Source organism: Lagopus muta, chromosome Z (assembly GCF_023343835.1).
Source record: "Lagopus muta isolate bLagMut1 chromosome Z, bLagMut1 primary, whole genome shotgun sequence".
Classification (NCBI taxonomy): Eukaryota; Metazoa; Chordata; class Aves; order Galliformes; family Phasianidae; genus Lagopus; species Lagopus muta.
The window spans coordinates 10,045,686-10,072,730 of NC_064472.1; the positions used below are offsets into that span (position 1 = coordinate 10,045,686).

The 27,045-nt window shown below is 53.8% G+C and overlaps 3 protein-coding genes across 4 annotated transcripts; 2 read left to right on the forward strand and 1 right to left on the reverse strand.

Moving 5' to 3' along the window:
• Positions 1-48: 48 nt before the first annotated feature.
• RGP1 (RGP1 homolog, RAB6A GEF complex partner 1) lies at positions 49-9,529 on the reverse strand. Of its 2 annotated transcripts, XM_048931330.1 has the most exons (9): positions 9,430-9,529; positions 9,091-9,220; positions 6,688-6,824; positions 6,232-6,315; positions 2,461-2,610; positions 2,238-2,384; positions 1,591-1,718; positions 1,182-1,359; positions 49-956 (listed from the first exon to the last, which is right to left on the reverse strand). In XM_048931330.1, exons 2-9 carry the CDS (start codon positions 9,204-9,206, stop codon positions 733-735), a joined length of 1,164 nt encoding a protein of 387 aa, XP_048787287.1. In that variant the 5' UTR covers positions 9,207-9,220; positions 9,430-9,529; the 3' UTR covers positions 49-732. The 2 variants fall into 2 exon arrangements, with proteins under 2 accessions (XP_048787287.1, XP_048787288.1); XM_048931331.1 differs by lacking the exons at positions 9,091-9,220; positions 9,430-9,529 and having other exon boundaries at positions 6,401-6,804.
• Positions 9,530-9,843: 314 nt separating this feature from the next.
• GBA2 (glucosylceramidase beta 2) lies at positions 9,844-19,632 on the forward strand. Its single transcript, XM_048931329.1, has 17 exons — positions 9,844-10,019; positions 11,153-11,244; positions 11,367-11,482; positions 11,570-11,788; positions 12,172-12,411; positions 12,763-12,865; positions 13,920-14,073; positions 14,143-14,268; positions 14,345-14,529; positions 14,696-14,800; positions 15,082-15,189; positions 15,348-15,499; positions 15,587-15,693; positions 15,826-15,968; positions 16,057-16,172; positions 18,596-18,787; positions 18,871-19,632. The coding sequence occupies exons 1-17, from the start codon at positions 9,844-9,846 to the stop codon at positions 19,075-19,077; spliced, it is 2,541 nt and encodes an 846-aa protein (XP_048787286.1). The 3' UTR covers positions 19,078-19,632.
• A 673-nt stretch (positions 19,633-20,305) lies between these two features.
• LOC125686797 (avidin-like) lies at positions 20,306-21,260 on the forward strand. The gene is made up of 4 exons (XM_048931237.1): positions 20,306-20,420; positions 20,520-20,733; positions 20,900-21,020; positions 21,087-21,260. Exons 1-4 carry the CDS (start codon positions 20,349-20,351, stop codon positions 21,118-21,120), a joined length of 441 nt encoding a protein of 146 aa, XP_048787194.1. The 5' UTR covers positions 20,306-20,348; the 3' UTR covers positions 21,121-21,260.
• Positions 21,261-27,045: the final 5,785 nt, after the last annotated feature.

The following is a 27,045-nucleotide window of genomic DNA, read 5'->3' on the forward strand; positions in this document are numbered from 1 at the left end:
TTACGCTGCCTGAAAGGGTGCAGGAATAACGGTCTTTTTAAGGCTGAATCGTGCATCTTCTGGTATTTATTAGATTACTACGCAAAGAGGAAAACTCTCTGAAAGGTCTGGTAGAAATGTAGAGCTGGCTATTGAGCAGAGAGACCTTTGTCCCAGTTCCCGAAAGCCCACTGTGCATTTACTTCAGCTCCTCAAGAATCCCAAGACGAGCAGGATGCCTTTGAACACAAGAGCAGAAGGGAAGAACAGCCCAGGTGCTCAGCTTTGGATCATCACTATGCTGTTGCCATCCTGCTCCATCTGGAGCTGCCATAGCATTTGGCCACGTCCAGCCCAGCATAAACTGGCAGCACAAGACTGGCCTGCCAGGACCTTCATGCGAAGCCAGCATTGGGCTTCTCTGAAAAGCTCCAGAATCCCTCAGCTATGTTCTTGTCTCTTGACAGCTTTGTCATGGGGCACATGGCCCTCCCCTGGTAAGCAGATCTTGTTGCAGCAAGGGTTGTGACTCAGGTTCCAACAGAGACGAAATGTCAGGCCCCCAGCTGAAGGCCATGGCCCAGAGCATGGCATCAAGCACAATGCTCCTCTGCCCACAGGCAGCACAGACCTGCTCAGTGCCCACCCATACGTTACAAACGAACCTGAGGAACCAATGTCCTGCTGCACGTTGATTGTGGTCCTGCCAGCCAATCCCTCCAGTACTGCAGGCTTTTACTCGCTCTTTCCACTTCAGATGGTGATAGAGTTGGCACTAGAGAACTGAGATACATAGGAGGCCAGGATGGGGTTCGTGGGAAGGACTTTGATGGGTAAGTCCCAGCTGAAAGTGTCCACTTCAATCTGCTCCACCCCAGTCCAGGTGATGGCCTCTGACTGGCTCCCACGAACCATGCAGGTCCTTGCCGTCTCCCCAGAAGTCACGAACTCGAAGTGCAGCCTCCACTTCAGGGACACTGTGGGCAAGAGGCAGGTCAGCAGCCAACACAACAAGGGACAACAACTGTATCAGTGTTGGCTGTCCTGGCAAGAGGACAAGCAAACATGCCCACTCACACACGGCCAGCTCCCTCCCTCATACATGACACAGCCCTGCAGAGAGTTTGCCAGTAGACACAGGGTAGCAAAGGCAGGCCTGGGGACACTATGGTCCTCCCACAGGGACAATCAGGGCCGCTAACCGATGTTGGTGGTGAATCCTGGAGTTGAGCTCAGTGGGATTGGCAGGTTGAAACTGCTCTGGGCCGTGTGCAGGCAGGCCTCCTGATGGCGGGCATGTGTGCTGAAAGAGACAGGCTGTCCCCGTCGCCTCTGGAACTCCTCCTGGATGCTCTCTTCTGTCTGCAGGCTCACTGAAAACTGGACAGTAATCAGCAGAAAGCTCATGCTCATATGGTCCTGGGGCCTGTTTCCCAGCAGCACTCAGAACGAAAAGCCCTTCCCACCTGGAACCCCAAAGGAACCTCAGCTGTGTCTTACTGAGGTCTCACCAGAAGTCCAACAGCAGCTCAGTGCCACTCCAGTCCTTTCTCCCACTCTCCCACCCAAAACACCTGGCTTTCCATGCAGTGTAATGAAGTCAGCACTGACCTGTAGGCATGGGATGTCTCCTTCTGAGAAGTTAAAGGTCCCAATGACATCTTCTCCAATCTTATACACAGTCTTGAAGATACAGAATGTCCCCACCTTCCCACGCGTGTTGCTGATATTGTACAAGTCTAAGCAGAAAGCAGAGAGATGAACAGAGCTGGGGCATAATGAGGCTCTGCTTACTGCAGATTCAAAGAGCCTAACAAACACAGCTCGTATGCTGGGGAATCACAGACTTGGAGTATGGCTTGAGTTGGAAAGGACTGTAAAGATCATACAGTTTCACACCTGCTGCCCTGGGCAGGATTGCCATCCACTAGATCACACTTACCTGGGCCTCATCCAACCTGGCCTTTAGCACCTCCTGGATGAAGGACAGGCATTCCCTCTAGGAAAGGTATGCAGCAAGCAACAGAAAACCACATGCTGGCTGCAATACACTGGGGAGAAGGTTTTTACTGAGATTGGCAGGGAAGAATTTGAGAAATTCTGATCTAAAGCAGGCCCTGATGGAGCTGCACTATAGCCCCAGACTGTTCCAGCAAGAGACTTTCACAGCAAGCAGTGAGCTGGGAAGAGGGCAATCCTGCAGGCATTTCTGCTTCACATGTAGGTCAGGACAGCATGTTTGAACAGAAGTGACCTACGCAGGCTACGTCGGGAGGTGGCTGCCATGAGCAGCTCTGTTGCCAGGTCTGCCAGGCGAGAGTCTTTCTTCAAGCCCTCCTCCTCTTCCAGGAAGGGGTTTGAGGGCGCAACGGCTTCATCCTGTGGGCACTGGTAATCTTTGAGGCCTGTGAAGAAGGCAAGAGTCAGTGCGGCAGGCTGCAGACCAGCCTGCACCTAGGAGAGGGCAGAGCGTGGCCTTACCATGCAATAGGAGGACACGGAAGGGCACACGCAGGAGTTTGATAGGGGAGTTGACCCGCTGGCAGCCGATGGTCAGCTTGTATACATACTTCACTGACTGTCCCCGGAAGGAGGGAGGGCCGTCTATGGGCAGCGTCTCGCAGTACGAATCTGCAATGGAAAGCATTGCTTTGCAAGGAATTTACTGAAGCTGCTGCATGCTGATTCCCTGCACGGAGTCCGGAAGAGCGGCAGGGGTAAGGGCAGAGCATGGTGTTTCCTACTATCTCCTCTCCCCAGGTTCAAGCACATCCTTGGCTTCCTGCTTCTCTGCTTCTCACATCACGCGCCATCATCCAGACATTGCTTCCAGCATATACAGCCACACACACAAGTTCTGTCTCAAAAGAATGTGAAAGATGTAGAACCCAGAAATACACACATATGAGAGCTGAACTTACTCATCACGAGTTCAACCTGAATTTGCCTTTGTGCACCACATAAACATGACACTTTCAAGAAGCAGTCACATGTTATGCTTTCCTAAGGGCTCTGCCTCATCTATGCACAAATAATACTGAAAGCACAGAGATGTGATTGATACTTCATTCCTCTTCTGATATTCACTTTACACAAGCCCCACACTCAGGAAAAAAAGAAAAAAGAAAAAAGAAAATGACTTTCTTCCTGTGTTTTTCTCTAAGCTTAGCAGCACTTGGGGCTAAATGGCCAAGAAACAATTAAGAGATCTTCACAACAAGCTGTGGAGTAATCCCCCTCTGCAGACTGATGACTTGGACCACAAAACCTCTGACTGAGATCTCTCAGATGCCAGGGTCTGGCTTTGCACCATATTCAGCCCTCTCAAAGCCCCATCCACATTCACCACATAAATCCCAGTGCTTCTTAATGCAGCATGAACACTTCTGCAGCTTTCCCAATCTGCACACCATTTAAGAAGAGACACAAACGGAGGACTGTGGAACATCTCCATCTCTGGCTTGCCCACCGTGACGCAGATACACCCTGCCAGAGGAAGGGCAGCATCCTGCTGTTAAACCACAGATCCTACCCCAAGTCTGGCACATCCTAAACTTTGAGGTTTAGATTAAAAGCTAGAATTACATTTAAAATATAACTTCTGGATTTAAGAAAGAGGACTGGACAGACAAGAAAGCCCATGCTGGTGACCAGAGGCTGCAGACTCTTACACACAAAAACAAAAGGCAGTCCCACTGGACTGAGGTGCAAATTAAGCTGAGAACTGTCTCAACAGAAAAGAAAATCAGGTATTTCCAAGGAAGGTTCAAGAGTGTTACAGCAGACTGCTGCAAACCCCTGCGGCAGGTTTAGCAAAAATGCTCACAAGGGTCTCCATGCCTAGCCAGGACAGTCTGAGCAGAGATCACCATGTCTGGGCAGAAAACGGGCAGTGCACAGCATCTGCTACCTAACGCAGGAATGCTGAGACTCAGGAAGCACCAGCTTCCTGACAGGCCCCGGGAGGAAGTGCATTCCTGGCACTGCACATGCTTCCCCGACCCTTGGGCTGTACCCTCTGGCTGGGCTCCTGGCTTGCATTGAGACAGCCTCCATTTCCTCCTCTCTCTATGATCTACCAAATATTTAGAGGCATTGCAACCCCAGAGAGGAGGCAGAAATAGTCACAGAAATGACTTGAGGGCTTAAGAAAATGTTTTACATTGACAAATTTAAAGAGCTCGGTCTGGGCAGTGTGTCAAACTGATGGGAGGTGAGTCAACTTTAACGTATAGGCACCACAACATGAGGAAGTTATTGGGGAACAATCTCATAGGCAACTGAAGATGAGGTCTTTTATCAAACAACAGCCTCACACAACCTCAGCTAAACGTGCCAGCTCTGGCTATGGTTTATTAATACGGTACTTTGCTGAAGCAGAATTAAAATTGCTCGGTTTTTTTTCTGCCTTTCCAAACTGTGTAGGAAAACTCAAAACTTCTGAAAAACAGGAAATGAAGAATTAAGATACACACCCACACAGCCTTAACTCTGCCTCCACGGAGCTGGCAGGAGCCCCCAGGAATGATCCACAAGCATGCCAGCTGCAGTCTTGTGTGAGGGGAACAGCACTGCACACCGATGAGATTGGTGTGAGCAGCTAGATAGAACTGGGGCTGCGAAACAGGGTTTTGGTGCCATGGGGTCCAGAGTCACACATACAGCAGCATCACACATAGCTCTTGCAAGAAATGTGTGCACCACATATAGCCTTGAGACAAGGAGTCTTAAGGTGCTGAAGAGTTTGTGTTCTTCCTGTGGAGCTGTGGCTGTGACCAAAAATAAGGGGGCTTGTGCTTGTGCCACTGTCACCCAGCAGTGGAGTGAATGCAAACATACATCATCACTCACAGGGACCACTGGCTTAGACGTAGGCTCAACAGCTTCCGTCTGCCATGCCAGTACTCAAGTAAACCCCCTCAATCCATCCCAGCCACCTAGGGGTTGGACTGTCATCACTGCTCTGCTCTCCCAGAGCCTGCTTAGCCTGCCCAAGCTGCTGCGGGAAAAAGGGCTTTCCATGCATGGCAGAAAGAATGCTCCAGCCCCACACATGCCAGCAGCAAGGAGTGCAGGAGCACACCGGGGAGCCTCAGGCCACCTGAGATGTTCGCATCCTCCTCCTCCCTGGCATTCAGAAAAAACATTCATCTTCGGATGCAATGCGGTAGAGCCAGCTGCTCTCACACATGTGCTGCTGCACCTCACTAAGTGTATAACAGAACATTCCTGAATGACAGACGTTACAGTCAAGCACCACAGAGCACTGTCTCACCCCATTAATCACCTACCCAAGCGAAGCTCCTCGAAGAAAAGCAAGAGGTGCCAGCTTCAAAACTAGCATGGCATAGCCTGCAGCTTCTTGCTTTAACCTGCAGCTTTGCTGAAAGCTATAGCAGAGCTCCCTCCACCAGGCTTCCTCACTCTGTGAGCCTGGAGGTATCCATCACCCATTCCAACCAGATTTCTGCTGGGACAACCTGAGGGATGCACACATACACAGCCTGCAGCGCCTGATGCTACCTGCTGCTGCACCACGGGCTGCTGGAACACAGAGATCTGGCATGAAGTGACAAGCTGGGTCACTAGCCACCAACAATAGCACGTTTTTGTGTTTGCACAGCTGACTGCTCAGGTAGAAGGCTCTCAGACAAGACACCGCCTGTAGTTAGGAAAAGCAGTTGCTGCAAATTTATTTTGAACAGCAAAAGGGAAAGCAGTGATGAAGGAGAGCTTACGGGGGGCTTGCTGGAAGAAGTCTGTGGGCTTTGGTGACATGGGGAGTTTTCAGCTGGAGAAAATGAGAAGTGCTCATTTTTATTTTTGGAAGAACTAGAACAAGCAGAATGGTCTCCAGGACAGCCACAACCTGAAGAGGAAGCACACAGCTTTGGCAGATGCCAGCCTAAATTCCCAGACTGCTTCAATTTGTCTGAAGGAACAAAGGCAGGGAAACACAGGTGTGAGTAGCTCTGGCTGCAGCCAAGTATTTCAAAACTTTTCGTGCCTTGCAGCTATACAATGGACCTGTGGGAGAGGCACAGGCCAGAAGCAAAACTGAAGGACAATGCAATACATACAGAGAACAAATTCTGGACAACGCAGCAAGGAGCAGTTCCCTAGGATTTACCCTCCCATCACTTGCCTTCTGTGAGCACCGGGGTCTACAGCTTGCAGCACTCAGGGCTGCAAAGCCAACGTGAGTGTGGGGCTCCCCAGAGGTGAATGCTTTGAAGAGAAGACAGAACTCACAGGATTTAGACTCCCCAGGATCCAGTCGCAGGTCACAGAAAAGAATCTTTGGTGGTGTGGACAGGATACACTGACCCCGCTCTCCTGGAAGAGACAAAGAACATGTAAGTGTTGCCCCCGGCCAGCCCCAGGGTGACAAGGGGGTACTCATTGTGGCAGGCTCACTCACGTCTCACTTCCATGGCGAGGAATGGGGAAGAAGAGGGGCTGATAAGGAAATATCTCATGTCCTGGTCAGACCACGCAACACTCCTGGGATAGCTGGACTGACAACCCTGAGGAGCTAGCACCACTATGATCTCAGCATTAATGAGGTCCTCCAGCAGCCCATGCACCAGGGAATTTCTCAAGGAAAGCAACAGGGACTTCGCAATCGCAGTCCTCTGACACATGTCAAAGACAATGTGATTCCTGTTTGCTGTGCTGTCACTTCCACCACCTGTGAGAATCACTCACCTCTGTTGGGAACAAAGACCGTCTCGTTCTCTGCCTGTACGTCAGGCTTGCTGCCATCAGATGGAGGAAGCACTACTCGGTTCTCACTGGCATGAAACTGGCAGTGGATCTGGGCACTGGCCCACGCCAGCATCTCACTGAGAACAAAGAAAAGCAACACTCGTCTCTACACTTTAATCTAGATTGTAGTGAGCATGAATCAGGAAAATAGCAGCTCTTCTTGTCCTACTCCATGGGTGACTGCTTTTCCAGAAGGAAGGAGGTCTTGCTTTACTGCCACTGAATCCATCCCTAAAGCCCCTCTCCAAATATGGTTCTAGAGCATACTTGAGCTGGGGCACTAACCTGAAGTCCCCTCCACCACAGCTGGATAACAGCTGTTGATAGCAGTATCACCCAAGGCCTGGCTCTGTAACTCTTGTTGAGCAGCAATTTTTGTTTAGTTGTCATGTACAGGCCACTCCTAATGAAGGACATTTAGCCACAAAAAAGCCAAACCCCAAGCCAGCAGTGACATGCAGCAGCACTCTGAGGTGCGTGTGGTGATAAAACAACAATCACAGAAACATATGGATTCAAATTAAACCAGAAACAAGTAATACCTGCTCTCTGGATTCAGCTGCCCCTGCACATGCTCCCTCTCAGCAGCCGTTTCCCTCAGAACCCCTTTGCGAGTCACACTGTAGACACACTGACACTTTGCAGTTCCCAAAACCCTTATTTGTTTTTACCTCAGTAGCAGCCTTGTGAATGCAGGCAGTGTCTGGTTCCTCCCCTGTTATCGAGCATCACAGTCTGATTAGTAAGCACTGACACAGAACTTTAGGTGGCATGGGGAACCTCTGCGGCACATGGATATCTCTCAGTGAGACTAATCAGACCACTTAAATGTTCAAGTGAACCAGGGAAAGAAGTTTGCTGCATTCATCAGCTAATTATGCGCTACTTGATCCTGCCTACTTTACCTGAATGTGCACTGGATACTCTGCCCAGTTACCTCTAACCCTACAAGCTGCAATTCTTCAAAAGCACCAGCATGGCTTTATTTAAGGGCTGCCCTAGGGTCTTCTTTCATAGTATCTGCTACATGGAGGCAGAAAAATACCCTTGCATAAAAGACAGTGCTTAACAATTTTATGTCAGCTTAGCATGATTACAGTACCTTCCTTCAAACAGGGTATTTTGAATATTTTTCATTTATTTTTAGCATTGACCAACAATGTGCCATCAGATTGTTTTCGTTTTTTAACCAGACACGCAAACAAAATGTGCATGTTCCTTCCTACCAGCAGACCTTGTTTGTTCAGCTGGCAGGACACAAACAGACCCCATACAGAAGCCAAGCTTACCTTTCCCTCACCTCTCCCTACGGCTCTTTCTGTAGCCCATAATGGCTGCAATCCACACAGTTTTGGCCAGGACAGATTCTTTTACCAAATGCCTCACACATCACAACCAGATTTGCTTTCTGCCATTTATTTACTACCCCTAATTTTTGTTCCTGTGCTTGAAATACATGCTAATACATTCAACAGGCAAGAGGAACATGGAAGAAACGGAAACAGAAAGTTAAGGAACTCAATTAAAAAATGCCCTATGATGTTAAGACAATATACTACTTTGCTGCAGATGAGACTGCGAGCACTGGAAGTGGTTCCATCAAAAGTCATCTCTGAAAGTCATACTGGTGATGATACAAAGGTTCTGGACCTGATGGGGCAGGAAACATTTTCCCGGAAGGAGCCAGGATAGGAAAGCCATCTCCACCCCTGGGAAGTGAGACAAGGCCGCAGACACAGCTGACACAGAGCCTCTGGGTGAGTCATTCCCTGTGAGCCAATGTAGGAAGCTCCTATCTTGTCACCTTTCCTCAAAGGCTACTTTGGCACAGCCGTGACAAGAAGTGAGGCAGCGCTCAGCATATGGGCCTGAAGAGCGCCTGTCCTTCCCTCCAGCTACCGCTTTCCCCTCTGCCTGCTGGCTCTGGAGGTAGGGATCACACACCAGTACATGACTGCATTGCCAGGCAGAACTCCTTCCGTGAATGTTGGAAATAATGATGCTGCCTGGACGCTGCCCTGCAAGACTCACTCTGGTGTAACGAGATACCCTACTCTGATAGCCAGCTGAGCTTCATTTTCTGCCAGCAACGCTGCTGCTGAGGGGCTCACTCGAGGGGCACTTAGTGCGTCTCTCCCAGCATCTCTACCCACATACTTCCCAAACTCTTTCTCGGGGGCAGAAAACTAGAATGATGAGCTCTGTTTCCGCCCTGCAACAGAGATGGCACAAAGCTCCATTAGGGGACACCTTGGGCGGGGAAGTCACCGGGGGCTGAGCTGGCACGGCCGCCCTGTACGCGCTGCCGCAGTACACCCGGAGGCAGCCCCAGCGCTGCCATACCTGCTGGCGGACGTGGAGGAGGCCGACAAGGGGTTGGTGAAGGTGATCACACACTCCAGCATCTCCCCAGCCAGGAACACGGGCCCGCGGCCCAGCTTGGCCACCACCTCGATCATGGCTGGGACAGGACCTGCCAGGGAGAGCGGCGGAGTGAGCAGAGAGGTGGCGGCTCACAAACGCGCCTGGTGTCACGCACACACACACGAAGGAGGCCCAGGGACGGCCTGGCTCCTCCCCTAGGCCTAAGCCGCAGCCGTCGGCACCCGCCCGCAGACCCCCGCGAGGGGCGAGGGCCCAGGAGCAGCCCCGGCCCCGAACGCCGCCCCGCACCGCACTCACCGCCCCGCAACCCCGCTCGCTCCGCGCCGCCGCCGGGCCGCCCGCTCCTCAGCGACTGCTCGGCCGCGCTCGGCGGCTTTCGGGAACTCTCGGAACAACTCGGAAGCGCTCGTGTGCGCTCGGGCGCCGCTGGAACCCGCTCGGTAATTTTCGTCTCCGCTCGGCTCGGCTCGGCTCGGCTCGGCTCGGCTCGGCTCGGCTCGGCTCGGCTCGGCTCGGCTCGGCTCGGCTCGGCTCGGCTCGGCTGCCCGGCTTTCCGGAGGCGCGGACGCCGTGCCCTGCGGGTGTGGGTGGGGCGGGGCGGGGCGGGGCGGCAGGCGGTGAAGAGGGCGCGCGCGGGGCGCGGCGGCGCCGGTGGCGAGCGGCTGGTGGCTGGTGGCTGGACAAGGCCGTGGCTGTGCCGGGGCTATGGCCATGGCGGACGCGGGGCTGCTGATGCAGTGCTACGAGGGTTCGGCGCGGGGCCGCGGCGTGGAGACCGCCGGCTGGCGGCTGTGTCTGGCGCACCGCTTCCCGGAGCAGCGGCAGCCCTTTGGAGCCGGCGACGTGCCGTTCAGCGACGTACTGCGGCATGTCGGCATGATGCTGCGGTACGGGCAGGGGCACCGGCGGCGGGCCAGAGGGAGGGAGGTGCGGTGGGGATGGGATGCGGCGGGAGGGGCCGCGATGGGCTGATACAGAGAGGTGGGGGGGGGGGGGGAGGCCGGGCAGAGGGGCCGCCCCGGAGTCTTCTGGACCCCGGCTGGGAGCGGCGGAGGGGAGCAGCGGCCGTGTCATCGCGCTCTGCGCGGCTCCCGTCTGTCTCCCTGTGCCGGGCTCGACCCCGCGCCGGCTGTCCCCGCCGGGGTCCGGAGTTCGCGTCCCCGCGCTGCAGATGGGGTACAGGAGCACCTGGCACCGGCTCCGCGGCCCTGCTGTCACCTGCGAGACGTGTGCGGGGCAAAGGTTCCTTCCAGCAGGAGGGAGTAGCCATGCCTCCCCGGGAAAGATTGGGCTCGCGGCCCGGTGCAATGCAGGCGATGTGCCTGAGGCTGTGTCACCGCTGACCATTTCCTTGTGCCGTGCTCTGTGCCGTGGCCTTGGTGCAGGGGAAGGATGCAATATGGGGCTTTGCACTGCTGCAGCTTTCTGCAGGGTGACTCTGGGTGCACCGGTGGCACAGCTGTGGTGATGGGGCACACTGGGAGCTATCTGGGCAGGCTTAATCTCTGTGCCAGGCTGAGCAGAAAGCAATGCCCTCTGGACCTGGTTTGGCTCATTGCAGGCAGGCTTTCTGCTGGTTGTAAAATCTCAATTGCCTGTGCTGTGTGCTGCTGGGAAAGCTGAAGGTGGGAATCTGCTGTGCTTTCCCTGCTCCTCGCTTCGGGGCACCTCCACAAAGCAAAGTGATGGAGCTGCTGATAGTGGCAGTGGCTGCACAGGATGGGCTGGTTCTCCCGACCTCTGTGTGCTATCCTCATGCAGCCAAGTGCGGCATTGCTACTGCCTCCAGATTTGTTGGAAAAGCCTTTACCCACCATTGAGGTGGGGCAGATGTGTTCATCCTAGGGGCAGCAGGCTGGGCTCAGTGCAGCCCACTGGTGAGCAGTCGGGTGAGAGGGCACTGCCTGAGGCCAGCTCCACAGTGCGTGTTTATCTGATGGGCACTGCTGCCTTGTGGGGCTGACAAGGGATGGCTGGTGCTGGCTCCTACCTGCAGTCACACCTCCTGCATTCCCTGCAGGTACTTGAGGTGGTGGTACAAGAAAACTCGCATTGAGAAGAAAGCTCCCTTCATCGACCTCCTGAATGCCGTCCCTCTGCAGCAGATCTATGGTGAGCCCAGGTTGGGCATGGGGTAGTGTAAGAGGCACTGTCCTGCTCCTGGCCCTTGGGTGCTTCTGGCCAGGAAGGGGCTGCTTGGGGCATAGGGCAGTACTGACCCCTGCATCCACCAGGCTGCCCACTAGGTGGGATTGGCGGCGGTACCATCACTCGTGGCTGGCGGGGCGAGTTTTGCCGCTGGCAGCTGAACCCTGGGATGTACCACTATGAGACAGTCATCACTGACCAGGTAGGGCATGGTGCCACCTGCCCCCTGCAGCACCGTGACGCCTGCCTCAGGGCTCACCCTGTTCCCCTGTGTTCTTTTTCTCCCCAGTTCACAGTGTGCTTGCGTCGCAAGGGACAGACTGTTTACCAGCAGGTCCTGTCTGTGGAGAAACCCAGTGCTCTTCAGGGCTGGAACTGGGGTTACTGTGGCCACTATGCCTTCTACCATGCACTGTACCCCCGTGCTTGGATGGTTTATGAGCTGCCAGGGCAGAACGTGGTGCTCACGTGCCGCCAAATCTCCCCAGTCATCCCCCATGACTACAAGGTGAGGTGACAGTTCTTCAAGCATCACGCCTGTGCCCTGAGGTACTGCAGTAGCTCCAGGAAGGAGCTGGGGAGTGATGTGGTATTTTATGGCAATGGTCCCAGTGCTTCTGGAGTGCCACACTGGTGCTGCTAAGGCACGACTGTTGTCGGCCAGGCTTCCCTTCTTGATCATTTTCTTTTCCAGCCTGATATTTTTGTCCTAAGATCCCGTTCCTGGTATCAGCTGCAGTGGGCTTTGTTGCAGCCAGACCTAGTGCTGACAGGAGCCATCCCTTGCTGCTTGCGCTCTGCTCTGGCAGCTGCTCTGTTCCCCTCCCACTAGTGCTTTGACACTGTGTTCTGCCCACTTGCTACCTTTATGTTTGTGTTGTATCCCTGCAGGACTCCAGCCTGCCGGTGGGGGTGTTCATCTGGGAGGTGGAGAACAACAATGAAGAGCCTGTGGATGTCTCCATCATGTTCACCCTGCAGAATGGCACGGGCACAAAGTCGGATGGGAGTGGGGGCCACTGGAATGAACCCTTTGCCCTGCAGGACGGTGGGGAGCGGGTGGCTGGTGTCCTGCTGCACCACTGTACACCCGTCAACCCCTTCATCTTTGCCATGGCTGCCCGAGAGAAGGTGAGGGCTGGAGTGGGGCTGTGCTGCTCCTGGTGGCTGTGGGGTGGTCCCCAGTGTGGGGACAGCCCTGGAGCTGGATAAGAGCAGGAGGGTGTCTTCAAGCTCCCTGGAACACTTGTTTGGGGTTCCAGCAAGTAATGCAGTGGGTGAGGCTTGCATGATGCCAGGCAAGCAGACTTGGGGGTGGTGTTGGTGTACAGCATGAGACCAAGCTTATGGTTGTGAGATTGTTGGTGGGTAGCTTTGGCCACCTGAGAAAGTTCCAGCTTCAGATGTACTCTGGGGTGATACAATTGCATCACCTGCTGCTTTGGAATGGGAGCTGTTTCCTGATGCTCTCCTTATCCCCAGGCTGGCACAGTCATCACTCACCTTACTGCCTTTGACCCTGCGGGGTCAGGCAGGGATGTGTGGCAGGACCTCCTGCAGGATGGCAAGCTGGAGTCCCCCACTGGTGAGTGCTGTCTCAGAGGCCTGGGGGGTGCACGGGCTGAGGTTTGCTATGTGGCTGTAGTGGTGCCCAGCCACCTTCCCTAGGTTCGTGCTGCCAGATCTGCCAGCCGAGCTGGTTCTGGTTTGTTTAGGGAGCACTTAGCAGCTCTTGTGTTCCGAAGCTGGCGTAACCTGCTGCCCTCTTGTTGCCACGAGGGTTTCCTGAAGGTCTCTGGAATTTCCTTGATACTTTGCGTCATCCTCAGCTGCTTGCTCACTCATTGCCTTCCAGCAGGGTGACACTTTTGCAGTCTGTGCTGTCCTGCTGCTGCAGTAGAGCTGTGCATGTGTCCAGCGCCCTGCCTGCCTTCCGAGAGAACAGATTGCTGACACTGCTGACAGATTTGTGATGCTGGCAGTGGACCTCTGCAATGTTTCGTGAGGGCTGATTCATGTCACCAGTTGCCTAAATATTTCAGGAAAACGAAAACTCCTTTCTGCTGTCTGCAGATGCACTTGGAGCTCTTAGGCTATTGGGATGTGGTTTTCCTTCATGCATGCTGGACCTTATCATAGGATCTATACTTCCGTGAAAATTGTTGCCTTAATGAGTTTACCTGGTACACATGTCAGGACTGGTGTATAATTACGCAGTTGCTTGAGGACATTTTTTAAATGCAGGTGCTGTTCAAACACCCTTTAGAAAGCTGGAGGCGATGACTGTCACTGCAAAGTGCAGGTGCCTGCGCTGGCAGTCTGCAGTCCTGAGTGACAGGGTCATTCCACGTGTGCCTGCTGGCTTTTCTGCCTAATTTCTCTCTCTGCTTCCATGCTGTTTTTTTGGTTTTTTTTTTTTTTTTTCAACCCCCTATGACTCCTTGTCCCATGGTAAGTATTCTATCCTGGTTGCAAAAAACAGTTGCTCATGCACAGCAGTGCTGCCTCCAGAATGCATCAGATACCCATTTTGTGTTTTCGGGACCAGAAAACTTTGTTCCTTTGAGACAGCAATCCCTCAGGCTTTGTAAGCTTCCTTGGTTACTTTGTGAACCCTTTTTTTATTGTCTTTCTGGCAGGTAAAAGCAAGCAGACGCAGAAGGGAGAAGTGACAGCAGCCGCGGTGTGTGCCAGCTGCACGGTGCCTGCACGAGGCCACGGGACACTGGAGTTGGCCCTAGCGTGGGACATGCCCCGTGTTCACTTTGGCTCCAAGGAGAGGCTGCACTTCAGGTGGGTGCTTTGTGACAGCCTGGTGGAGCTCCTTGGATCGCCCCTGAGCTGAGTTCTTCTTCTTGGCAGGCGGTACACACGCTTCTTTGGCAGCAATGGCGATGCAGCTCCTGCACTGTCACACTATGCCCTGACACACTACAAGGAGTGGGAGAGGAAGATCGAAGCATGGCAGAAGCCCATCCTGGAGGACAGGTGGGGTGGATGGGGGATAGTGACTGAGCAGGGGACAGCAGACTGGGTCATTGGCTGACTTTCCCTCTCCCTGCAGTCAGCTGCCTTCCTGGTACAAGTCAGCCCTGTTCAATGAGCTGTACTTCATGACGGATGGGGGCACAATCTGGCTGGACATACACCCTGACTGCCTCCCCGAGGACCTGCAGGGACCAGCGGCTGCCAAGTTGTCCCACCTCCTCCCTGTTCTGCAGGAGTACGGGAGGTTTGCTTATCTGGAAGGTAACAACTCACTGGGACACAATGCACCTCATGTCCCAAGTGCGCCCTCCCTGTTTTACTTGTTCCGAGGATGCTTTCTGCACCCCTGCAGAATGAAGCATGGCATGGGGAGGGAGACCTGTCCTTCTGTGTCTCCCCTCCCTCACTGCCCCTCTGCTGCTTCCAGGGCAGGAGTACCGTATGTACAACACCTATGATGTCCACTTCTATGCATCCTTTGCCCTTATAATGCTGTGGCCCAAGTTGCAGATCAGCCTGCAGTATGACATTGGTGAGTTGTTTGGGTGGTGCTATGGGACTGGCCTCTGCCATAGGTGTTGGTGCTGAAGGGCTGGTATTACCTTCCAGCTCCTTGCTAAGCTCTGTTTGGCAAACCCCATCCCACTGATACCACTCAGCATCTCCCCCAGCACTGGGACATGTCCTTACTGCAAGAGACTGGGAGCAGACTGGTGTCCCCCAGTATGTTGCAGGGCATAGCAGGGTGCTGATAGCCCTGTCTATGCCTGTGGTTTGGGCTAGATGCCTTACTAATATCCCGCACCCTTCCAGCTGTCACTGTGCTGAACGAGGACATGCAGCCACGGCAGTACCTGGTGTGTGGCGAAACAGCCCCAGTGAAGACGAAGAATGTGGTGCCCCATGACATTGGGGAGCCAGGTGAGGGGGATGCACAGGGATGCTGAACAGATGCTCGCAGAGGAGGTGGTAGTGGGTACAACGTGTCACTTCGGTGCTATTTGTTTGTGGCACTTCTGGGTCCTTATAGGGATAGCTTTTGCTTGCTGTGCTGCTGTATCTGCTCTGTCCTCATGCAGGTGATGAGCCCTGGCAGCGAGTCAATGCCTATCTCATACACGACACTGCCAACTGGAAGGACCTGAACCTGAAGTTTGTGCTGCAGGTGTATCGTGACTACTACCTGACGCATGATGCACTGTACCTGCAGGACATGTGGCCTGTCTGCCAGGTACTGTGGGAGGGCCCTTAGAAGATGGGAGACATCCGGAGAGGGACACAGCAGGAATTCTTCATGACCCCCTCCTGCCTCCTACAGGCTGTGATGGAGTCGGAGCTGAAGTTTGATACTGACAATGACGGGCTTATTGAGAACGGGGGCACTGCTGACCAGACGTACGATATATGGGTGGTGACCGGGGCCAGGTGAGCAGGCCAGGAGTGTGGGCTGAGTGGTGGGAGGTAGCTCGGAGCTGGGGACATGCTCCCCGTGCGTCACCAGAGCACTGCGCAATGTGTCCAGCATCGCCAACGCGATTGTCCTTTTTGCTCTGGCAGTGCATACTGCGGTGGGCTGTGGCTGGCAGCTGTTCAGATGATGTGTAAGATGGCAGAGGTGCTGGGTGACACCGAGACCCAGCAGAAGTATGATGCCATCCTGCAGAAAGGCAAGGAGTCATTTGAAAGGCTGCTGTGGAATGGTGCGTGCTGGCTGGTGGGAAGGTTAGGGGGGATGGAACAGCGCATCAGCTGCAGCCGTCAGCATACCATATTTCTGGCTTTTTCCAGGAAAATACTACAACTATGACAGCAGCGGGAGCAGCACCTCCGACAGCATCATGTCAGACCAGTGTGCGGGGCAGTGGTTCCTGGGGGCTTGTGGCCTGAACCAGAAGGAGCTGGAGGTGAGGAGAAGGGGTCTGTGAAAGCTCAGCCGAGTGAGCACCTGGTGTGGGCTGTGTGCTAGCTGCTGGTATGCACTGGGCAGCACTTGGGTGGAGGTGGCTTAATGCACGTCAGTGTACTAAATGGAAATCAGCTCAGAGATGGGCTGCACAAGCAGAGTGTGTAACCTTGGTCAAGTCTGGCATGCTGCTAGGAGGGTCCTGCTGGGCTCCGCTCTCAGCACAATGGTGTTTGCTTAGAAACCAGTGAAAATATGCATGAAACTTTCCACATGCTGTTTGTTGCTGAGTTTGAAGTCCTAAATGAGCGTTGGAGGACATGGAGACTGATTTGTGGCCCTAAAGCCCACAGCTCTTACCTCACAAAGGAGGAATTGGCCAAAGGCAGCTCTGTGTGATGAGGCATGAGAGCAGTGATCAGTAACATAGTATTGGAACACAGCATGGCAGCAGAGAGCACTCCTGTGGATTACTTACGACTGAGGAAGCGGTCAGATCCCGCTGCTCCAGAGCAGAGCTCTCTGTGGTGGGAAAGAATATGCAAAAGTTTCTTCCCCAGGAGCAGTGTGCCTGTAGGAAATTCTGTGGGACTTGGTGAGAAGACAGCATCTGGCTGTGCCCTCCAGCCTTGTGCAGTGATACTCAAACAGCCTTTTTAGATGCAAGTGGTAAATGTAGCACAGTCTGAAACCTCGCCTATGTTTTTGTTGATGTCTGACTTTGTTGCTTATGGTATCATTTGTCCCCTGCTCTCTGGTGAGCTTTGAGCTTGCTGAAGGCTGCACTGATGAACTCTCTGTTTACTACGGTCATCCAGTTTTTTCCATGTATTTTGATCCCTTGGCTGCTGGCAGTTCTCCTGTTGTAACTTCATTAATGCTTTCCTACTGTGTATGTAGGTCAGTAATGAAATGCAAAGATAAGATAATTTGGTGACCTCAGTCCTGAAGAAATTTTGCCTTCAAACTTTTTTTGCTGAAGAAGACTTTCCCAAGCAATCTTTCTGCTTATCTCCAGATCCACACTGCAAAACATGACTGTATCACATGCTTGGCTTTAGCACAGATAAAGCGATCCACTGCCTTTCCCCTGATGAGTCTGCAGAAGTTGCTGGGTTATCTGCCAGGCTTTGGCAAGCTCCTGTGGCATGTCACCATGCTTGCCACTTCCTTAACATTTCCAGCAAATGTGCAGAAAAAGTTGGTGCATCCTGTGCTGGGACCAGGCAAGCAAACTGCCTATTTCCTGTCCTAATGCCCTTTTTATGACTTTTTAGTTTTAGCACCACAGAGAAGCATTATTTACTTCCAGCTACATGCAGAGTCTTTCCATCTTTATGCAGTTCTCCTTGCTGTTTGATTGGCAGGCATTTTCATGCTTGGGTTGTTCTGGTTTGGTTTTGTTTTCTGAGGGCTCAGTCAGCATGGTGCTTCAGTTTGTTCTTGTAGTTCTTGTGAGCTCTTGGCTTTGGCTTGTTGAATAACTTGTTTTTCCTTCTGTATTCTCTTGAAGCAACTGTTTGCTCAGTGAGCGCTGCTGACCCTTCACAGACCTTTTGCTAGTGGTAAAAGTCTCAAGGCTCTTCTGCCATAAGCAGAAAATCACAAGGTGTCCCATGTGTCACAGTCCAACCTTTTATCTTCGTGCTATCTCATGAAGATATCTTGCCTCAACCCTTGGTCAGGGACACAGTCAGTCATTGCCACCTAATGGCAAACCTGAAGGAAGTTGAAGTTGAAGTCCTTCTGAAATCTGTCAAAAACACGCTCAGTTTTTCTTATTCCACTGTGCAGAAGCTGAGTATCCTGTTTGATAGGTAACTTTTGATGTTCAGCTCTTTTGATAGGATTCCCAACACACACTGTAATCAGCCTTGTGGTATTCACAGTCCCACTTTTCAGCTGCAGGATGTATCCCCGTGTCACTACCCTGGCTGTGCCACAGCCTTCCCCTCCAGCATCTCTGACCCGTTCTCCTGTCCACCTCTGGTCTGTGTCTCATCTTTTCTCAGCATTGTAATGTCTGTTGTAGATGGTGGCAGGCTACACTAGCTAGATGAAGTAGCTATGATGGGGGTGAGACAGCAGTTTTAACCAGCAGAAAGCTTGGGTTATGAGTTTGCAATAGCTTGAAAAACATCAGCAGTGACCATAAGTGCAGGCTGGGAATTCAAGTAGGGCAAGTTTGAGGAGTGTGGCTGGCCTGTCCCCAAAGCAAACCCCAAAGCAGGAGTGAGATGCAGTTGTGGAGGAGTCACTGGGCACCATCGGGAAAGGTGGCAAAAAGGTCTGCCTCTCCTTTCTGACTTTTTTTGGGGGAAAAGGCCTTCTGGTGTTTTCCTAAGGTGCCCACTTACCAGCAAGCAGTGTTGACCTATTCCTAGCGAGAAATGTCACCAAGTTGCTGGCACTGTCTCTATGCAGGTCTTCCCCAAGAGCCACATTGTCAGCGCACTGAAGACCATCTTTGAGAAGAATGTGATGAGCTTTGCGGGTGGCACCATGGGTGCTGTGAATGGCATGCGGCCTGATGGTGTGCCTGACACCTCTAGCGTGCAGTCCAGTGAGGTGTGGGTTGGTGTTGTCTATGCTCTGGCTGCCACCATGATCCAGGAGGTAAGCAGGCGTGCCAGGGGGTGAGCTGGCATGTGTCAATCTCCATGCCACAGAGAGGACAATGGCAGCCTTTTTTTCCACAGGGACTGGTGCAGGAGGGCTTCCGCACAGCAGAGGGCTGCTACCGAACGGTGTGGGAGAAACTGGGCATGGCTTTCCAGACCCCTGAAGCCTATTGTGAGAAGAAACTCTTCCGCTCACTGGCATACATGCGGCCCCTCAGCATCTGGAGCATGCAGCTGGCCCTGGAGAGCAAAGCCCGCCAGGCCTCCAAACCCACACCACCCTAGAAGAATCCTCTGCACCCCTGAGACTGGGTGGCACAGAGCAGAGTTGCAGGGATTTCATCCTGTGCCTCCCTCTTTTGAGAATGCTCAAATTGCTGTTTTCTTTCTTACCTCTTTGGCTCCCACATTTCTGCCCCTTGCTCTGGGGGATCCCCAGCCTCTGTGCTGCACAGGAGACCATAGGCACGTGTTATGTCCTGTCATCATTGTGGTGAGAGGAGGGGACTGGATGGGGATATGTGACTGTCCCCTCCCTGGTGCTCAGGGCTTCTGCAGGACTCCCATTCCCCAAGACGTGTCCTGGGGTATGTGGCCTGCAGAATGTGACAGGGACAGGATGCGGCCCACACTGACACATGGGTGCTGTAGTGTGTAGCTCCCTGGGCTGACTCTGCAGCTGGGGGGCCCAGCTGGGACAATCACTGGGGGATGGTGACAATCCCAGCCCCAACAGTGCCCAGCCTGGTCTGGCACCGTGCTGTGAGCTGGGGTAGGCAGGGGAGCAGGTTTTAGAAAATTGATTGTTTTAAGTTCTTAATAAACTATTGTTCAGCTGTCTATCACTCTCCTTGTGCTTCCTGGTGTGTGTGCAGGTGCAGGGGTGGGGATTTGCGTGCAGAGTTGGGGTGACGGCCAGCTCTCCACTTATGTCTGCAGGAAGGCAAAGAAACCAACGTGGGCTCTGAAATGTCACCAGCCCTTGCAGGGGGCTGCCACCAGCTGCTGGGAAAGAGGGCAGAGGGCCCTGTGGCTCTTGCAGTCACGCACTGATGATGACTGGAGAGCTGTGGGGAAGCTCAGGCCAAAAGCAGTGGCCCAGTGGCGACAGCGTACCTGGTTCCCTGTGCAGGCTGCTCAGCACTGAGGTGGGACACCTTCACCTTGACCTTTGTCCTCCCGTGGTTGGCACCAGTTTCCCCAACCTGTGGGGTGAGGGCAGTCCTGCTGCTCCCAAGCCAGTGACAATGCCACGGTGCCAACACTGCTCCTGCCTCTCCTCCTAATAGTACTTTACTGCAGCCACGCTCTAGTTCTTGTCACATCCCTTCAGGCAGCAGTTCTGGCTCCTGTGCCCCCATACGGCCTCCCAGTGCCTCTCCTGTGCCCCCACGCAGTGCTGTGGCAGTAATGCCTGCGTCACCACATCCCCCGTGCCACTGCAGGCGGTGGCCCGTCTCCTGCTGGTGACCCTTGGCAGGCTGCCCAGGGGCCGCACACAGCCCCCACCGCTATAAACAGCTCTGAGCAGGACTGGAGCAGAGCACAGCTTCGCCATGGAGCACCGCCGCTACTGCCTCCTGCTTGGCCTGGTCCTGCTTGGCCTCGGCCCTGCAGCCTCCAGGAAGGTGAGGGCAGCCGGAACCGAGCGCTGGGGGCTAGCTGCCATGCCGAGCTGTGCTGGGCCGTGCTGTGATCTGACACGCTGCCGTGTCCCCTGGTCCTAGTGTGATCTGCAGGGCCTGTGGAGAAATGAGCTGGGCTCCAACATGACCATCTCAGCCCTGGACGTGGCTGGGACCTTTTCCGGCTCCTACCAGACAGCGGTAGCAGTAACCAACAAGCAGATCCTGGTGTCACCGCTGCAAGGGGCCCAGCAGCCCGCCAGCACCAAGGGGCAGCAGCCCACGTTTGGCTTCACTGTGCAGTGGCAGTTTGCAGGTATGGCAGCACCAGCAAGGCTGTAGATAGCCAGACAGCTCTGCCCAAGGTGTCTGTCTGTCTAAGGGTCTGATAGAGCTATTTGTCAGCCCAGGCACCCAGGGTGTCCTTCTATCAGAGAAGGCAGTCTTTATTCCCCTAGCTTCAGCCCTCGGTTTACCCCCAGACTCCACCACTGTCTTTGTGGGACAGTGCTTCGTGGACCGCCGTGGGAAGGAGACGCTGGAGATGGCATGGCTGCTGCGGGAAGAGGTTCCCTCCCGCAAGGACACCTGGAAGGCCGTCAGGTGAGCACAGCTCTCGCTGCCACCCCTGCAATGCCCACCCCACCCCACTGACCCCTCTTCCTGCAGGGTTGGCACCAACGTCTTCACCCGTGTCAAGTGATGGAGAGCACTGCCTGTTCCTCAAGATCCTGTCTGCAGCACCTGGGATCTCTGCTGCCTCCTCACTGTGTCCTGCTGCCCACCTGCTGCATCCCTGTGCCTATGCACCACGAGCCAAATAAACCGTCCCGCAACAGCAGAGCTGTACCGCATGTGCTTCTTATTCCCCTCCAGCTGAGCTTGGAAGAGGGACAGGCAGGGGACCAGCAACTAGGATGCACTTGACTGGGGGATGAGTACCTTTTCTGTATCACAGTCCTCCAGCAAGTATTGCTCGCAGCACAGCATGGTCTTTCAGAGCACAGTAAATCCTTAGTGCCAGTGGGCAGGGCAGGGCAGCATTTCAGGGCAGTTTTTGGGAGGGCAGGGATAGCAGCAGTGGCTGGGGGACAAAACTTTCCATTGAGTGCCTGCAGCTGCCAATAAAGCATTCTCTTTTGGATTCCTCTTCCTCTTCTGACACATTGCTAAATCCTTGATGCATTCCTTCTCCCAGGTTTGAGTTTTTTGAGCTTTTGCAGTTCCTTCTCAGCCTTTCTGAGCAGAGTGCATTTACACTGCTGCTCTGCTGCAGCCTTTTCCCTTCTTGGCTGCTCTGTCTGGAGTTACCTTTTAACAAGCTCCTTGCATTTTCAGTTAATATTTAGTCCAAGTATCTGCTTCACATGAATTAGGAAATAGGGCACGGGCTGACAGGGCTGTTAGTGAGACGCTCCCTACCTCGGTGGCCTCTAAAACACCTTCTGCAGGCATCGTTCCTACCAAACATTCGTGCCTCAATATTGAACATCCTGGCATCTAGCTTCCCAGTTTCCAACATTTCAAAGCCCAGCAGCTCACTGCACAACATTTTGGCATCTGACATGTCCATACCCACAATCTCCATCCAGCTGTTACCTCTCCTGAGCAGATGAAGTGAGGGACTTCCAGCCTCAGCCGGGGGACAAACAGCTGCTTGGTCCCGCTCCTCTGCTGCTCTCCCTGGCTCCAAGAGCAGAGGACAAGTCCTGGGAGGATGGAGGAGCCCCTGGGCCTTGTCCTCAGCTCTGCTAAACAGGATTCACTCCTAGTAGGGATGGTATTTCAGGACCACAAGTGCAGGAACTGAGAGACCTCTAGATCAACTGACATTGTCCTTATGGAGTCTTCAACTTGCCAGATGTTAAGTGGGAACACCATACGGTTTCAGGAGATTTCTAAAACACTTTGTTGACAACTTCCTAGTGCAGGTACTAGAGGAGCCAATGAGGAAAACTTCCCTCCTAGATACGTAGCTTGAGAAGCCTTGTGGATGGAATGACCATCTTGGCCACACAGATCATGAAGTAGTCAAATTTAAAATCCTTGGTGTTAGGAGGAAAATGGATACCAAAATTTCAGCCCTGGACATGAAGAAAGCAGAGTTCAGGCTACTCAGGGAACTAGTCACTGAAGCCCCCTGGGAAACTATTTTTGAAGCACTGGGATGCATCAATGCTGGCCACTTTTTAAGCACCATCTCCTAAGACCATGAGATGGGCAATTTCAAAATGTCACAAGTCAAGCAGTTGGGCCACAACGTCGGCTTGGCTGAACAGGGATCTTCTTCAATAGCTTAGAAGGAAAGGCCACTGAAAGCAAGGTCAGGAAACATGAGAAGAATACACGGATGCTGTTTGCCTTCGTAGGGAAAAAAACGGTGTGGCCAAAGCTCAGTTAGAGTTGCAGCTGGACAGTGCTGTGCAGGACAAAAAGAAATTTAAATACTAAATGTTAAATATGTTAACAACGAAAGAAGGACCAGAGAGAAAGTTGGTTCATTACTCGATGAGAATGGTCACTTTGCAAACAGGGACACAGACAAAGCAGAGACCTTTGATGGCTTCTTTGTGTCTGTTTTCAACACCGATGATGGGCTCTGGGACCCCTGGAGCTGGAGGACCAGGGCTGCAGTAACAACCAGCTCCCAACCAACTCCCAACTTGTGTGTAATTTGCTGTTCCATACAGATGCATCTAAATCCATGAGACCCAATGGGATCCACCCCAGGGCACTCAGAGTGCTGGCCAATGTCATCACAAGGCCTCAACTATTTTTCAACAGTCTTGAAAATCTGGAGAGGTCCCAGTTGGCTGAAAGCTGGGGAATATTGTTCCAGAATATGTTGTTCTTGTTCAAGAAAGGCAAGCAAGAAGACCTTGCTAATTACGGCCTGTCAGTCTCACTTCAGCGCCTACTAAAATTATGGAGGCATTATGCTGGGAGCTACTGAAAAACATCAGAAGGATAATGCAATCATGGGTCACAGCCAACATGAGTTCATGAGGGGAAAGTCCTGTTTAACTAAATTTCCTTTTAAGAAAAGATCACCCACCCAGTTGATGTAGGGAAACAAGTTCATGTAATCCTTCTGCATTTCAGTAAAGCTTTCAATACTGCTTTGCACACTATCATTCTGGACAAAATGTCAAGCAAATAGCACTGGTGGCCAAGAGGGGTTCCAGGGTGAGAATCCTACACAAACTGCAGTCTGTGCTGTCCCTCAGGGTTCAGCTCTGGGACTGCTGCCCTTTAACATCATCACAAGTGAACGGCAGTGGGACGGAGCGCACCCTGAGCAGTTTGCGGATGGCACCTAGCCGTGCGGTGCGGTCGACACGGCCGAGGGACGGGATGCCGTCCAGAGAGACCTGGCCAGGCTGAGCGGTGCGCCCAGGGGAACCTCCTGAGGCTCAACACATCCAAGCGCGAGGCGTCGCACCCGGGTCGTGGCAACCCCCGCTGCCAGTACGAGCCGGGGGACGTAGGGACAGAGCACGGCCCTGCCGGAAAGGACCTGGGGGTGCCGGTGGATGGCAGCCGGGCGTGAGCCAGCAGTGTGCCCTGCGGCCCAGGCAGCCGGCCGGATCCTGGGCTGCATCCGAAGCAGCGCGGCCAGCGGGGCGAGGGAGGGGATCCTGCCCCTCTGCTCTGCGCTGTGACACCGCACCTGGAGCGCTGCGTCCACAGCTGGAGTGCTCAGCACAGCAGAGACGGGGGCCTGCTGGAGAGCGTCCAGAGGAGGGCCGCACGAATGGTCAGGATGGAGCAGCTCCCTGTGAGGACGGGCTGAGAGCTGGGGCTGTGCAGCCTGGGGAAGAGGAGGCTGAGGCAGAACTGAGAGCAGCCCTGAGACCTCCCATTAGGGGGTCTGTAAAAAAGATGGGAACAAGCTTTGTTGTGATAAGACAGTGAGAAATGGCTTCAAACTAAATGAGGGGAGACTTAGACAGGACTTAAGGAAGAAGTTTTTTTACAGTCAGTGGTGAGGGCACCAGAACTGGTTGCCCAGAGAGGTGGTGGATGCCCAAACCCTGGAGACATTCCACGTCAAGGTGGAGTGGCTCTGAGAACCAGATGGAGCTGTAGGTGTCCCTGTTCATGGTAGGGGACAAATGATTCCAGGATTCTATGAGATTTTGGCATTGGAAGACAATGTAGGTTCCAAGGCAAGTGCTCCACCAGGACAGCCCTCACTGATGGCTGTGACAATGCCTTAACCCTTAAGGGATCCCAGCAGCAGCACAGCAAGATGGCATGACCTTCTAAGTGCTGGGGCATTGGAGATGAGAAGTCTGCTCAGGGTGCTTTGGGCACCTCAGTAAAGGGAGGCTTTGAGAGGGTGCCATCCTCTTCCACTGAGGATGTGGTTTCACTCCCCCCATGATGGTGTGCTGTGGCTGTAGCCACCCCCTTGATCCTTGCACCTCTGAGACCCAAGCTGTGCTATAATGCCCCAGAGCCTGTGAGCTATACCTGCAGCATCCTGCCATGCAACATCCATGCTCCCCCTGCCAAGGAGACCAAGGTCATTTAGAGCAACCCATCCCCACCGTGCCTACTAAGCTTGTCCCTTAGTACTCCAAGGCTCTTCAGCATCTCCAGAAAGGTGACTCCACCATTTCCCCAGGCAAACTGTTCTGCCACTACTTCTTGAGAAGAAAATTTTACTAACATCCAAACAGAAGCATCTCCTGCCTTATTCTGCAGCAGTGCCAATACCTGGCCACTCCAACCTCACAGTGCCTGCCTTGGTTACCTGGCACAGCACGGTTTACAGCAGTACAGTGCACAGCCCAGATTTTGGGCCACATCCTGCTCTCTTTACAAAACCCTCATCAAAGATCCACAGCGCTGCAGGGCCACGGGCACACAGCATTGTGCCTGCGAGCAAACTGATTTAAACCACACCGCCACTTTCCACAGGCAAACACCGTCTTTGCAGCTGTGTTCCGGCCGGGCCCTGCAGCTCCGCCAGCCGGTCCGCTCCCTCCAGTGTCCAGCAGCCGGTGCTCGCGGATCAGCAGTCCGCGCTGAACGCCGCAGGGCTGTCGCTGGGACGCAGCGCTGCTCGCTTCTGCCGCCAGGCGGCGCTCTGCCCTCCTCTCCAAGGTGACGCTGGCGGCGCGCGGGGCGTGTGATAGAAACGGAGTTCCTAACAGATATCACAGCCCTGCGACCATCCATGGATCTCGGACTCTTCCTGTTCATTCCCCGCACTGTGTGTCATGGTACACAGGCACTTCGGGGAAGAAAAGGGAGCACAGAATGCAGATTTCCCTTGGCAGGACTCCAGGGGCCCCATGCAGCCCCCACTGCTTATAAACAGGTCCAAGCAGGACTGCAACAGCAGGCAGAGTGCAGCTCAGCCACGGAGCACCTCCATGCTGCCTCCTGCTCGGCCTCGGCCCCACGGCCCCCAGGAAGGTGAGCACGGCCGGCGTGCTGGGAGCCACGGTGCGCTCTGACGCTGGTCCCAGTGCAAGCTGCAGGGCGTGTGCAGGCAAAAGCCGGGCTCCAAAATGGCCCTCAGCCCTGGACACCACTCAACGAGCGTCCAGGCTGCTCTCCATGCTGCAAAGAGCGACCTGTGAAAAGGGGCAACAAGCACGATTCCCGAACGCCACATTCCTAAACGGACTCAAAGGTGCGGCGCGCAAGCAGCCGCACCCGGCCACCATGTCCGCAGCTGTGTTCCGGCCGGGCCCTGCAGCTCCGCCAGCCGGTCCGCTCCCCCCAGTGTCCAGCAGCCGGTGCTCGCGGATCAGCAGTCCGCGCTGAACGCCGCAGGGCTGTCGCTGGGACACAGCGCTGCTCGCTTCTGCCGCCAGGCGGCGCTCTGCCCTCCCCTCCAAGGTGACGCTGGCGGTGTGCGGGGCGTGCGTTAGAAATAGAGTTGTTCAATTACGGGATTAATTCTCGCTTGCAAAGCTGCAGTGGTTTTTGAATGTTGTGAATGGGTTTTGAATGTAGTATTGGTATAGTATTATGGACTAGACAGCATGTTGTAAAGCTATTCTGTTTGGATCAGAGAGCCTTAGCAAAAGAACAGAAGGCTTATCAAACTTCAAAGAAGCCAGGGCCTCCACACAAGGCTGGATTGTCTCACTCTGTGGGTAGGTTCGGATGCAACAGGAAGGCATCAAGGTACTCCCCTCTATCTTTCTTCCAAGCTTATCTCTATCCAGGGTCAAGCAGGTGTCGAGAAATAATGGCTGGTTGCTGAGTGAGCAGATGTTACGATTTTAGTACCTATAAATTACTTATAATCGGCATTCTCTTAATGAGCATGCATCAGTGAAGACTTCACTGAAGGACTTCAACCGCTCTGATATTTGCTTGAAAAGCAGCACTGCCAGGCACACACAGCCCAGGAGGTCCCTGCAGTGCGTGGAAGAAAACTTTCTGGCAAAGATCGTGGAGGAGCCAGTGAGGAGAGGTATGCCGCTGGATCTTACTGCTCCAAACACCAGTTCCTCCCCAGCCAGTCCAGGAAGGACTGGTTGGGGATGTGAAGGCTGGGGGAAGCCTTGGGTGCAGTGATTGTGAGACTGTGGAGTTCAGGATCTCGAATGGGAGAAATCAGGCAGTTTGTGGGATTGCAATCAGGACTACAGGGAGCCGACTT